Consider the following 15000-nt stretch of genomic DNA (forward strand, 5'->3'; position numbering starts at 1 on the left):
CACACACACACACACACACACACACACACACACACACACACACACACCTACATCTTTGCCAGCCTTCCAGTTGAGGAGAATCTTTAACCTCAAACATGGCGGCAAAACGGCTGTGGTAAAAGTCTCCTTGACAGTTTCTGGTTAATTGATTCTTTGGCAGATTGTTTTTTCAGGCAATTAATTTTTTTTTGAATTTTATTTTATTTATTTTTTTATACAGCAGTTTCTTATTAGTCATCCATTTTATACACATCAGTGTATACATGTCAATCCCAATCGCCCAATTCATCACACCGCCACCACCACAGCCAATTAATTTTTAACAAGCTAGTTTCTCGTGCATCAACCATTCTGAAAATTTTACCCAGCTCCTCCCCACTACAGGTGAATAGGGAACTGGCTCAGATGAACCCCTGGGAATAGCTGAGGAGACATCCTGTCTGCTGGAAAGCATAACATATGCCTGGGAGAGGCAAGGTGAAGAACGCTCCATTGTGCAAGAAGAGTCTCTCTGGACAGACCAGTTGTATTAGGCTAGAACGGGTGGGGATGGAAGCCAGCTCATTCCTTTTAGGACTATGCTCGGCCTCAGTCTCCTCATCTGTAGAACAGGGATAATAATGATTATACCTCTCAGGTCCCTGGTAAAGGGTAAAGGAAATATGGTATGTAAAGCACAGAGTACAGTGGCTGGCACAAAAGCAGGGATCTATACCTGCTAGCTGTTATTGTTACTATTATCACCATTAATAATAGAAGTGACTATGGCAATCCTGTTTCCATTTTCTAAAAGAAAACAGTACCTCAAAGTACACACTTTTTCACCTCTAGGCCTGGAGCCCACCCTTCCCCAGCTCTCTAGCCACTATACCCTCCTCACCCTCCAGGCTTCACTTAAACATCACCTCCCCCAGGAAGCCTTCTCTGGTTGCCTAGATTAGCTCAGGGCCCCTATAAACCCCTGGACTTAAACCCCTCATCGCCATTTATTGAAACGGATTGTTCAGTTGTCTGCCTCTTCTTAGAACAAAGACTGAGAGCAGAGACCATCTCCATATTGTTTGCTCTGATATCCGTAATCTCTGGCACAGTGTTTCCATGTAGGATTTGGCTGGATGAATAAATGAATGAGTGGGGGATAGGCTGGAACTGTGTGATCCTGCAGCCTGGTCCTGACAGACTGGGACAAAGGCAGCACCCAGCTGCACAGGTGTGGCTCAGACATTCAGGGTCGATGGGGAATGCCTGAGAAGGCCTGGAGGGTTGGGCTCTTTGTTGGGCTTCTCCAGCAGGCCCCCAGGCCCCCGAGGTTGCCTTCCATTTGGGGCTTCTAGTCCCCTGGCTCTTCCAGCCTCGAGGTGTGGCCTCTCTGGGCCACCAGAGAGTTTCTTCCTCGCAGGAATTTCACTGTAGTGGAAGGTCCCCCGATCTAGGAGCAGAGAGCTTGCGTCGTGATTCTTGCTGTATGTGACTTTGATCCAGCGCCTGCACCTCTCTGCGTCTTGGTTTCCTCTGACACAACAGGTGAGGCATCTCTTTCTACTCTTCTGCAAGGTAAAAGCAGGGTCAGCTTCCAGACAAATATCTCTTCTTAGGAATTTAATGAGATCTATCCCTTCTCTTTCTACTCTTTCTTCTTCCCTGCATCCCTTCCCTCCATCCCTCCTTTCTTCTTAATTTAACAAATACGTATGGGGTCTTTACTGGGAACCAGATTTGCCCTGGTGCTCAGTCACAGAGAGGTAGCGAAAATAAACAGGATCCCTGCTTTCATGCTACTTAGAGCGCCTAGGGGGAGAGACAGGCAAAACACAGTTTCACAAATAAGAAGGGAAATTTCACACAGACAGTAGAGCAAACAACAAGATAAATTAAGCAATGAAATGGGATAATGTGAAAGATAATGACTAGGGGTGGGACATGCACTTTGGATGGTCACGGGAGGCCTCTCAGAGGTGGTGACATTTGCACTGAAACCCGAATGAAGAGATGAAGCTGACTGTGGACAACATGGAGGCCAGTTCAGAGGCCCCGGTGGGTGAGGGTAGTTGTGTTCAGGAAGAGAAAGTGGCAAGTGGGCCCGATGACAGCAAAAAAGTGGGCAAGACCCAGATGATGTCGGTCCTTGTAGGCCACGATGAGGGCTTTGGATATGGCCCTGAGTGGGAGGGGAAGCTTGAAGGAGAGCTTTATGCAGGGGAGTGACACGCTCCTATTTATGTTTCTAAGAGATTTCTGGTTGCTGTGCAGAAAATGAATTCTTACCTGTCATGTTCAGATGCAACTTGAGAAAAGTATGATTAATCCCGACACTGGCAAAGCATCGGAAACATGGGTGACGTTATATCTGCTAACAACGAAGAGCACTTTTTCCATGCTGAGCTGATAAATATATTGAACAAACTATGTTTAGTTAACTAAGATGAACAGTGTTTCCTTGTGCCTCAGGCTTTTTTTTTTTTTTTTCCCAAAAAGCATTTGTGTACTTGTGGTAATATTCAATATTAACAACCGAAGAATTGGAAGTTTACAATTCCATAGCCGCTTGACAGGGCAATAGCTTTTCAGTGGTTTAAAGGAGATTGCGTTTTGTTCTATATGTATAAACGATTTCTTCTTATTTTATTATAATCTGGCAGATATATTGAATTTCCTACCCAGCAAGGGTTCTGTTAGTTTCCCTATCCTGAACATTCAACGAGGTCATTATTATGTGAAGAATGAAATGACGGCAGGCAGCAGCAGAAAATGACCAAATAACTGCTTGATAGGGTGACTTTTTGACAGAGCAATATAGTAATAGAACATGTCATATTTCTAGGTCTCGGAATTCTGCTTTTTGAAAGCATTTGGATTTTTAAAATCAACTTTAGTAATTAGACTTAACACCTTGAATTTTGAGAATTGGAAACTGTTTGCAGTTCACCGAGTAGTAGTAGCTGTAATTGCCCATTGCATGCAAGCACTACAATAAATGCAATGTATTATATTATCTCATAATGTGAGTGGGCCCCATCCAATCAGTTGAAGGTCTGCTGAGCAAAACTTAAGGTTTCTTGTGAAAAGAGGAATTGTGTCTTCGGACTGCAACGCAGAAATTCTAGTTGTCCAGGCTTTTGGACTCTCGTCGGTAGCATCAACTCTTACCTGATCGCCAGCCTGCTGGCTTGCCCTGTGCATTTCAGACTTGCCAGCCCCCATAGTCATGTGAGTAATTCCTTAAATCCCTTAAAATATCTATCCTATTAGTCCCTGGAGAACACGGACTAATATACTCCTTTCCCCAGCAGCTCTGCTTCTAGAAATTTATCCAAAGAAAGCAATCATACAGATATCCAAAAATATACGTTCAAGGCATTGTTTTAATGGTTACAAATGAGAAACAATCAAAATTTCCACCACTGGGGGATCATTAAGAAAACCGTTGTGCAACGTGTGCTAATACAGAACATTCTACACAATATAATTTATATATCCTGTAGGTATATTATATGACTGTTAAGAATAAGCTAAATCTTCCTTAAAAATAAGGTATTTACTGGTCATATTATTAGGTACTAAACAGCAGATTAAAGAACCTGTTTGATTTCTATTTTTTAAGTTGTTAATACTGAATGAAATTATGAGGAACCTTACATTTTCCTCCTTTAATCATTTCTGTATTGACTGAATTTTTATACATAGCCTATTTTGACTGTTAATGAATCAGATCAGTTTGACCTAAATTCTAAACAAAACTTCAGCTCAGGTAGATTTGTGTGGCCCTCTCCCATGTGACCTGTGTGTGTTCTGAATGTCATAAATATCTTTTTTTTTTTTTTTTTTTTGCGGTACGCGGGCCTCACTGTTATGGCCTCTCCCGTTGCGGAGCACAGGCTCCAGACGCGCAGGCTCAGCGGCCATGGCTCACGGGCCTAGCCGCTCCACGGCATGTGGGATCCTCCCAGTCCGGGGCACGAACCCGTGTCCCCTGCATCGGCAGGCAGACTCTCAACCACTGCACCACCAGGGAAGCCCCCATAAATATCTTTTAGTCACACCCTTTAAGTTGTTTATTCGTGAAGCATTTCTATACTAACAAAATAAAATGGACAGAGATAGGCAGTTGTCTGGACATCCAAGTGTAGAAAAAACCTCTGGGACTTGTTTGTTTCATAATTCACTTGAGTACAGCACCACAGTCCAGGGAAGGCAAACAAGAGGGGAAAAAAAAAGATTTTCCCTGAAATATAAGATAATGACCTCATTATCTATTTTAATTTGACAATGTAGGGGCAGTCTGAGTTCCCTATGACTCAAATTCTATTTGAAGAAACTAAAATTAATAAATCACAACTTTCTGAGAATGGCAGTGCCTCTTTGCAAGTCATTATATGGGTTTCATAGAGTTCTTCTTCTTTCAGTCCTACTCCAGGCCATGCCCTGGCTTCCACCGATCCATTCCTGTTTTATCACCTTGGAGTCTTCCTTTGTACTTTGAAATGTTTATCTAAATAAATGCAAACTTGCGGGAGGAGGGATGAAATTTGAAAAGATCCTTCTAGTATAACGCACTTTCAGTAAATTGGGTAAATATCTTTGTGGCCCATGGAGATGACACGCACACACTGAGGGAAGAGCTGGTCACTTTCCAGCCTTGTCCTCATATGAACAAGCACAGTGAATTGTGTAGAAAAGAGTAGTGTTTGCAGTAATCCTGATTGCATTTTCCAATGTCTAGCTCAGTTCCCTCTGCCTGATATTTATTATTACTCTCCCTAAGAAAACAACTATCTTCCCTGACAGTGAGTGAAGAGCACAAAAAGTAATGGAAAGTTCCTCCCATGGAAACAGTAAGCTTTAGTACATTTAATACATAATCACACCAGGGAGAAATGCCCTTGTGTTTAAGAACAGAAATGCAGGGGCTTCCCTGGTGGCGCAGTGGTTGAGAGTCTGCCTGCCGATGCAGGGGACATGGGTTCGTGCCCCGGTCCGGGAAGATCCCACATGCCGCGGAGCGGCTGGGCCCGTGAGCCATGGCCGTTGAGCCTCCGCAATGGGAGAGGCCACAACAGTGAGAGGTCCGCGTACCGCAAAAAAAAAAAAAAAAAAGAACAGAAATGCATACAGCATTTTGTCTTTCCCTTAGTTTTGATTTCTTCTTCTAGTAAAATATTTTTAGTGCATACCTGATGTGCTTTTGTTGCAAGTCTTGGAGATGAAGCTGGTTTTGACTCAACCAAGGTTAGGGCAAAAATATCTGGATAAATGATTCTGGCTGCCTAGACAATGCCATTTACCTGAAAATAAGGGAGCTGGAAGTCAGCTCTCAGGTCTAGCAGACAGGGGTGTAGGTACCACCTCCAGGTCCACTGACCTTCGTGGGAACAAACAGCATCATTAAAATCCCTGAGGTGCTTCCAGAAGGATATTTGTGAACTGGATTGTTTTCTATTTCTGCTGTTTCTTTAACGTTGGCTAGAGCCTAGTAATGACCCCTTTTGTCAACAGAGGCATTCCAGGTAAACGGATCCTTATCACCTTACGGTCATTGAGTCCTGTATCTCAGACAAAGTCTCTCCAGTCTTCTTTGCAAGATGAGGACTTCATACTTGTGTCCAACTTTAGCAACCTGAAGGCAGATGCTTGAGCCTCCTCTCAGCTCTCACTGCAACCAGCATATTTCCCAAGACTCTTCTCGGTCCTCACCTTGTCCCCGTCTTCTGCCTTGTCCACTCCAAGTAGATCCTGTACCTGAGGCTCTGTGAAGTGAGACACTCCCCAGATTTTGACCACAGTATATAAATATGCCTTATGAGGTGCTGGTGGCATAAAGGAAAACCTTGCTCTAATCAACATGTGAGTCTTCAGAAACAGTTTGAAATTGCCCGTGAGCCTGGGGAGCATGGACCCCATACATTCAGACATTCAGTCCATGACCACTGTCCTGTTGAGACACAAACAGAAATGGAGAGATTAAGGGAGAGAGCCAACTATAAGAAGTCTCTCAGAAAAGGCAGCCATGGTGTGGGAAGTCAGTAAAGATGTGAGTGATAAAAACAATGAATAGCATTATATTTTTTTCATGTGGGAGGGCTGAGAGTAAAAACTTTGGGGTTGGATAGACTCTTTTCAAGGCCCTTGCTTCAAAAAGTTGTATTACCACTCTGTTCCTCACTTTCCTTACTGCTAAAAGAAGGGAAATAGTACCCACTTTATCAAGTTTGAAGGTTTAAGTGAGATAATGCGTGAAAACCTTTGGCATGGTGCCTGGCCTAGTATGTGCTCAGTAATGTTGTCAGTTGGTGATTAGCACCCAGCGGTAGTAGAGGTGTCCTCACTATCACTATCCTAAGTAGTGTCGCCAAATGCCATGTTTCAGGTTCGGTAAGAAAACCAGGGGAAATGACAGTCAGAGGGGACTTGTCCTTTTCAACGTCCTGTACATAATCTCTACTCGCATCATTCACAACTCATTGCCTTCCCATCTTAGCGTCTCTGATGCCTGGCACGCAGGGCTCAACAAATGCCTCCTGTATGAATGAAGGACCTGAGCATAGTGGAGTTTACCTTCTCTGTGCCGACTGGGTGATCTTTGATGATTCTTTTAAGATGTCTGAGCTCCAGCTTCCTCGTCTCTCAAATGGAGAAGGTTGCTGGGGGGGGGAAAATGAGATGTAGTGTGTGAAAGTGTGTGTAAACTTCCAGGATCTTGTAGTGATTTACGTTGTGAATCATACAGGCTGAGCGAGTAGGGGTGTCTGTGAGTGTGTAAATGCACAGGCAAATGCACTTATTATACACACACACACACACACACACACACACACGACTAGCAAAGGAAAAGTCAGTCTAAAACCAGATAAATGCCAGTATTTCCTACTGGGAAGAGAGAAAGAACTGGACCAAGAGGGTTAGAGTCTTTATCAACTGGGATCGAAAAGGATTGAAACAGGGGCTGTAGAAAATTATCTGGGGAAGAGAAACGTGCTCAGCACCGCAACTGGCCAGTTGCCCTCTGGTCCCCACCTCGGCCACTTGAATCCTGGCGGTCAGAAATTCAGTGGCAGCAGCTTGCTCCCCAACAGCCTAATGCTTCCCACATTAACTCCTGGGTAGGATCACCACCCTTGGGATGTGTCCTTACTGTCTTGCACTGAACCACCCCCAGGTGTGCTATTAGGAGCTTTAGTCCAATTTCCTTCCACACCCGGTGAAAGATATTGTCAACAACTTCAAAAGTCTTACTACCAGATGCCCTTAATGGTACAGTGCTCTCTGAAGATGAATTTGTGCTGCCTCTACCCCCCTCCTGTAAAGAACCATGGACACTATGATGATCACAATTTCAGTACGTGAAGCAGTCAGGTTCGTTTGCCCTCTACTTGCTTCTAAAGGAAATGTTAGAATAACCCAGCACAAAATTTGGAAACTAGGAAGCTTTTAATGACTTCCTGTTGGTCGGCCTAAAGGGATTCAACTCCATCATTGCTAGGTACCTTGTACGATGCCTAATTCACGTGCTTCGAGGTGGAAGCAGAGCGGATGTTGGTTTAGAATCTTATTCAGTGTAAACTATCCATCTACCATTAGATTAGATGGCATGGGAAAGCTGGCTTAGTCATTTTTATACAAACCTTTGTCTGGAAATCTAAGGATGCTATAACTTTTTTTTTTAAACATCTTTATTGGGGTATAATTGCTTTACAATGGTGTGTCAGTTTCTGCTTTATAACAAAGTGAATCGGTTATACATATACATATGTCCCCATATCTCTTACCTCTTGCGTCTCCCTCCCTCCCACCCTCCCTATCCCACACCTCCAGGCGGTCACAAAGCACCGAGCTGATCTCCCTGTGCTATGCGGCTGCTTCCCATTAGCTATCTATTTTACGTTTGGTAGTGTATAGAAGCATAGAGGCAGGGATGTGCCGTAGTTACTAGTATAGGTCCTCCTAATCTGCTTGCATTCAGATTCACCTCTGCCCTCCACTACCACGTGACCTCCAGCAAGCTCACTACCCACCTCAAGCCTCAGTTTCCTCATCTGTATAATGGTGACAGATAGTACCTACTTAAGATAGTTGTTATGAGCATTGAGATATGAGCCAGTAAAGAAGTTAACACAATGCCTGGAGGTTGAAAAATGGTGGTGGTGTTGTCATAAATATTTTTATTAATAAAGCAACACCAACTTGCTTAATATTTTTTCAAGCCGTACAAACAGAACTAAAAACTATGGGTGCCCAGCAGTTCCTTTAGTTTAATTGAAGCAGGAGTGAAATGCTTAAAAGGCTGTGTTTAAGTGTTGGTAAAATTTTAAAAAGAAAAAAGAAGAACCTACTGTCACATGGAGGGTTTTTTTTGTGGATTGACACAATGCAGTGAAACCCAACAAAATTCAATTACCCCTTGACTGAGTCAGGCCAGCTGAGGAGGGAATTATACATTTGAAATGAACAAATTGGATTTCATCCTTTTGGAGGCTCAGCAATTGCTGCCTGACTAGTCCTTCAGAAGATCAGAGGTGGCCCCGTCAGTTTCCAGATTCCATCAGCCGACCCGCTCTGTCTGCACAGAACAGTTTTTCCCTTGTTTAGGTTCTAAATGAATGTTATTTGCTTCCAAAGTTATTATAGCTGCTAAACACATGCTGACTCTAAAATCTCTCCCTCCAAAATAAAGCATATATATTTATGCATATGTATGTAACTGTTACCTAAAAGAACCTTTCTGGTAAAATATATTTAGTAAGAGATGCCATCCCATAGCATTCAAAATGTTCAGTGGTATGAATTATTATGCTCAGACCATTTTGAGCTGACGTGCTCTTCCTTTATAAACGATCCCTATTCCCTTCCACGGAACAGACACCAGCATAGAGCTTCACTTCTGTTTTCCCTCTTGCTCCTGATTTTACCCCATGTGGCTTGAGAGCTAAATACCGAGCTATAGATCACTGGTATTAATAAGCACGGCAAATATGTTAGTGATTATTTTTTTTTGCCTTGTGCCCATAAGCACCATTAACATTTACTGTAAATCAATGCGATGAGTTAGCAACGAGGAAAATGTTGATATTCAGCTGACTGCATAGAAAAAACTTATTTTATTCTCCCCCTTCCTGCTGCTCTCAGAGTACACAAAAATTGCAGACCCAGTCTGTACGTGTGAGCTGAGGGAACTGGCGTTTGGAAGCGTTGCTGATCCTGACATCTGGAAAGCAAGTGTGCGTGCTTCTAAATAGTTGCCACAGGTGATGTGGTCCTGCCTGCTATTTTTGTTTTACATGTCGTTTATTATAAGAAAATCTTTCCAATCTTGGTCTTCAGATAAAGATCCACTCCTAGGTATTTATCCAAAGAAAACAAAAACACTAAGTAGAAAGGATATATGCACCGCTGTATTCACTGCATCATTATTTACAATAGCCAAGATATGGAAGCAACCTAAGTGCCCATTAATAGATGAAAGGACAAAGACATATATATATATATATGTATATATATATAGTGGAATATTAGCCATAAAAAAGAATGAACTCTTGCCGTTTTCGACAACATGGATGAACCTAAAGGGTATTATGCTTAGTGGAATAAGTCAGACAGAGAAAGACAAATACCGTGTGATTTCACTTATATGTGGAATCTAAAAAACAAAACAAATGATCAAACATAACAAAACAGAAACAGAGTTATAGATACAGAGAACAAATAGGTGATTGCCAGAGGGAGGAGACTAGAGGGAGGAGAGAAATAGTTGAGGGAGATTAAGAGGTACAAACTTCCAGCTGCAAAATAAGTGAGTGACAGTGTGGGGAATATAGTCAATAACTATGTAATATCTTTGTGTTGTCATATCATAACTAGACTTATCGTGGTGATCATCTTGAAAAGTATAGAAATATCAAATCACTGTGTTGTGCAACAGGAACTAACATAGTGTTGTAGGTCAATTATACGTCAAAAACAAACTAACAAATAAGTTCATAGAAAAGGAGATCAAATTTGCGGTTACCAGAGTTGGGGGGTAGTGGGAGGGGGAATTGGATGCAGGCAGTCAAAAGGTATAAACTCCCAGTTATAAGATAAATAAGTACTAGGGATGCAATGTACATCGTGATAAATATAACATACTATATGTTATATATGGAAGTTAAGAGAATAAATCCTAAAAGTTGTCATCACTAGGAAAAATTTTAAAAGGTATAAAGTCCCAAGTCTATAACCTGACCCACAAGACCCTGCAGTGAGAGTCTCTGGCTACTTTTCCAGCTCATCCTCTGTCACTCATCCCCTTTCCTGCCATATGCCAGATCCCTAGGCATATTTCATCCCATGTGCTGTGCTCCTTGTCTTTGCAGGATCTTGATACATGCTCTTTCATCTCTATTTTTTAACAGCTTTATTGAAATATAATTCACATACCATACAATTCATTCATTTAAAATGTACTATTGGATGGATTTTAATATATTCACAGAGTGTGCGTCCATCACCACCATCAATTCTAAAGTGTTTTCGTTACCCCAAAAAGAAATCCTGTACCACTAAGCCATCATCCCCAATCCTCCCCCATCAGCCCTAGGCAAACACTAACCTACTCTTTGTCTCCATAAATTTGTCTATTCTGAACATTTCCTATACATGGAATCATACAATGTGTGGTCCTTTGTGACAGGCTTCTTTCACTTAGCATAATGTTTCCAAGGATCATCTATGCTGTAACTTGGATCAGTACTTCATTCCTTCGTATTGACAATAATATTCCACCCTATGGCTATACCACATTTCATTTATCCATTCATCAGCTGACAGATGTTTGGGTTGTTTCCACTTTTTGGCTGTTATGAATAATGCTGATATGAACATTCTAGTACAAGTTTAGTGCAGACAAATGTTATCATTTCTCTTGGATATGTATCTAGGAGTGGAATTGTCAGACCAGGTGATAACTCTTACGTTTAACCACCTGTAGAACTGCCAGACTCTTTTTCCAAAGTGGCTGTACCGTTCACATTTCCACCAACGATGTATGAAAGTTCCCAGCTTTCTAATTGGAACTTATTATTCCAATCCTATCTTGTTATTCCAATCTAATCTCACTAACGCTTCTTATTCCAATTTTATAATCATTTTGATTGTAGCCATCCTAGCAGGTGTGAAGTTGTATTTCATTGTGCTTTTTTCTCAGCTTTTGATCTGGACAATTTCTACTCACTTTTCAAGCTGCAGCTTAAAAATCACTTCCACAGGGAATCTTACCCTGACCACCCCACCTCCAGACTAGCCTAGGGCTCCTCTCAGAAGAGCTATCTTTTCCCTCTAAACTTGAAGTTCAACATGAGCAGGGACCAGCCCATCTATCTTTGTTCCCTACGTTATCCCCAGAATCTAGACATTGCGTGAACTACAGAGCTTCTTGTTAAAAATACAGGTTGAGTGTTTCTTTTTCTGGCTGAGTAATATTCCATTGTATAAATGTGCCCCATCTTCTTTATCCATTCATCTGTCAGTGGACATTTAGGTTGTGTCCATGTCCTGGCTATTGTAAATAGTGCTGCAATGAACATTTTGGTACATGACTCTTTCTGAATTAATGGTTTTCTCAGGGTATATAGCCAGTAGTGGGATTGCTGGGTCGTATGGTAGTTCTATTTTCAGTTTTTTAAGGAACCTCCATAATGTTCTCCATAGTGGCTGTATCAATTTACATTCCCACCAACAGTGCAAGAGGGTTCCCTCTGTCATACAGAGTGAAGTAAGTCAGAGAGAGAAAAACTTTCTCTGTATGCTAACACATATATATATGGAATCTAAAAAAAAAAAAAAATGGTTCTGATGAACCTAGGGGCAGGACAGGAATAAAGACACAGATGTAGAGAATGGACTTGAGGACACAAGGAGGGAGAAGGGTAAGCTGGGACGAAGTGAGAGAATAACACTGACATATATACACTACCAAATGTAAAATAGGTAGCCAGTGAGGAGCAGCCGCATAGCACAGGGAGATCAGCTCGGTGCTTTGCGACCACCTAGAGGGGTGGGATAGGGAGGGTGGGAGGGAGACACAAGACAGAGGGGCTATGGGGATATATGTATGCATGTACTTGATTCACTTTGTTATACAGCAGAAACTAACACAACACTGTAAAGCAATTATACTCCAATAAAGATGTTTAAAAAAAATATGTTGCGTGGATGACGTATACAAGATAGTGAGAAAAAAAAGGGTTCATTATTTGAAAATCACCTCTATCAGAATAATTGGCATGATTACCTTTTCAATCTATTTCATTTTTCAGCATTCCCACAGACTCAGCTATTGAGAAATATCTTAGTATCTCTGGCAAGGGGAGGAAGGGTCTCTACAGCATAACCATGATGAATGCTTCTATTTTCCTGAATTTTACTGAAGCTGTACACTTTTCTGGTTGACAAGAAGCAAGAGGATCTTCAGTATAAATAAGCAAAATCAAGCTGACTAAACAGTTTTCTCAAGTCAAGCAATAAATGAAAAAGGATAGATTTCTGAGAAATAAGGAACTTAGGGGGACTGGAGTTTTCTACTTTGGTTGTCAGCTAGGCTACACCCCTAGAGATTTCAGTTCAGTAGGTCTGGGGCAGACCCTGGAATATACATTTTTAACAAGACCCATAGTTATGATGTTAGTTGTCCGTGGGCTCCACTTTTTACAAAACTCATCCTAGTTTTAATATCCTCATTATTTAATAGAAACAGATTAACGTAGAAGTTAAAAAGTTCCTGGCCCTATTTACTAGCTTTGTGGTTTAGCACAAATTAATCTTTTCTAAGCCTGTTTCTTCATGTGTAAAGGGGGAAGGGGCAATAAAATGCCTACATCATAGGGCTTCTGTGAGCATTAAATGAAACAATACATATAAAACACAGTATCTAGGGCTTCCCTGGTGGCACAGTGGTTGAGAGTCTGCCTGCCGATGCAGGGGACACGGGTTCGTGCCCCGGTCTGGGAAGATCCCACATGCCATGGAGCGGCTGGGCCCGTGAGCCATGGCCGCTGAGTCTGCGTGTCCGGAGCCTGTGATCCGCAACGGGAGAGGCCACAGCAGTGAGAGGCCCGCATACCAAAAAAAAAAAAAAAAAAAAAAAAACAATATCTAGCACATAAATGCTCCAGTATGTTAGCTGCTATTAGTATTACTATTTTATCATTTTGTCATTATCCGAATTGTAAGAGAATGTACACAAAAAATATATTTTAAAGGAATCAAGTTTTGCTTAGTAAGAGAAATACTTCTTAAGCATAAGTTGGGAATTTATCGTGTTCGTCAATGGTTTTATCATCATTGTTGGTTCTGTAAATAATTTTCCAGGTGTTCCTTTACTGATATCACTAAGCCCCATTCATGTCTATTTCCAAGTGCCTCCCTAATACTCAAGGAATAATTTAGTCATTTCTGAAGAAGCAGAATTTTGGCTCCTATATTGAATTACAGATCACCACCCAGTTCACAGCATGAGTTATGTACTAGATATAACACATCTTCCTTAGGTGTCATTTATTGAGCAGAATGTATTGCCCTCCTAAATCTTATTTTTCTCTATTAAGTAATATATTGGGCCTGGATGCTGTCCTGATAGAACTTATTCTCTAAAATAGAAGTTCTCAAAGTTCAATCAAACTAGGGCATATCAGTCATCTTACAGAATCAAGAATGTTTGTTCACTTATCCAAGTCCTGTTTACTGAGTGTCGAACAAGTGTCAGGCATTCAGGATTTACAGAGAAGAAGAAAGTCAAGACCCCAAATCAAGTGGAGACAGAAAAAAAGTAATTAAATACATTACCAAGGAAGTGTGGTTGGTGATGGGCGCTATGAATGACATTGAACAGGGAGATGTGATAGAAATGTCTAAGGGAAAAGAACTATTTTAGATTAATAGTCAGGAAAAGGCTTTCCCAGGAGATGACATTTTGAGCTGTCACCTGAATGCCACAAAGGAACCAGCCATGGGCAATGTCAGGAGACAGAGTGATTGAGGAAAAGGGAACAGTCAGTAAAAAGACCGTAAGCCAGGACCTGGTGGGTCATGCTTAGGAGTTAGGGTGTGAGTCCAAGTATAATGAGAAACCACTGGAGAACTTAAGGGGGAGGATGTCATAGTGTAACCCATCATCATTTCAGGATCACTTGCCGCTTCCCTCCTCCCCGCTCTCTAAAGTGACTAGCTACTGTGAAACCTAATGGAATGATGTTTAACTGCAGTATCTGCTTCCACGAGTCCAGCTACAGTCTCTGTAATTTCTCTAATGAATTTGTCACAGAGGCATGCCATGAAGGTCTCAAATCATATCTCACTTACGGCATCGAGTTTTCTCTCCAGAGCATTTTAACGATTCTCCTCTCTGGTATCTCTGGTACTTTAGGTTACACCAGGTGACGTTTGAGGTGCCCACCTGTGAGGGGAAGGAACGGCAGAAGGTGGCCCTGATTGGCGACTCCTCATCTTCGGCAGAGTTCTTCGTCACCGTGGCTGTCTTTGCCTTCCTCTACTCCTTGGCTGCCACTGTCGTTTACATTTTCTTCCAGAACAAGTATCGAGAAAACAACCGGGGTCCACTCATAGTAAGTGGTTTGCTTTATGAAATAACTTTTTCCGTCCTTTCTAATTTCTTTTTTCCAGTGCTTAAAGGCTTTGGAGTTACCTGAGCCCTCAGGGCATGTATTTGAAAGGCAATCACATTCTTTTTCATCCAAATCTCTTAGATCTAAAATGAAAACATGATGCCTGTCATTCTTTTGTGCCCCTGCGCTGGAGAAGTATTGTAAGAGTTGCTAGAAACTCCTCTGCAATAAATGCTTGGAAATCTCATGAGATCAAGGAAAGAGTAGTGAGGCTTGCTGCAGATTTATTTATAATGCCAGTATTATGGAGTTAGTCGACCATTTTTTCTCACTGGTTGTTTAGACAGTGTGACTTGTACTTATTGAAATGTGTTATTCCTTTGGTATATGATAGACTGGTCATAGAATG

General features: G+C 41.7%; 1 protein-coding gene across 3 annotated transcripts in view; it reads left to right on the forward strand.

The window, feature by feature from the left end:
* SYNPR (synaptoporin) overlaps positions 1-15000 on the forward strand; it is a 291233-nt gene that overhangs the window by 235398 nt on the left and 40835 nt on the right. For all 3 annotated transcript variants that reach the window (XM_029243019.1, XM_029243022.1, XM_029243021.1), the window contains one exon: positions 14393-14591. In XM_029243019.1, coding sequence (XP_029098852.1) covers positions 14393-14591 — 199 coding nt within the window. The remainder of the gene's footprint in view (positions 1-14392; positions 14592-15000) is intronic.

Source organism: Monodon monoceros, unplaced genomic scaffold (assembly GCF_005190385.1).
Source record: "Monodon monoceros isolate NGI ecotype Baffin Bay Population unplaced genomic scaffold, NGI_Narwhal_1 Super_Scaffold_3, whole genome shotgun sequence".
NCBI lineage: Eukaryota > Metazoa > Chordata > Mammalia > Artiodactyla > Monodontidae > Monodon > Monodon monoceros.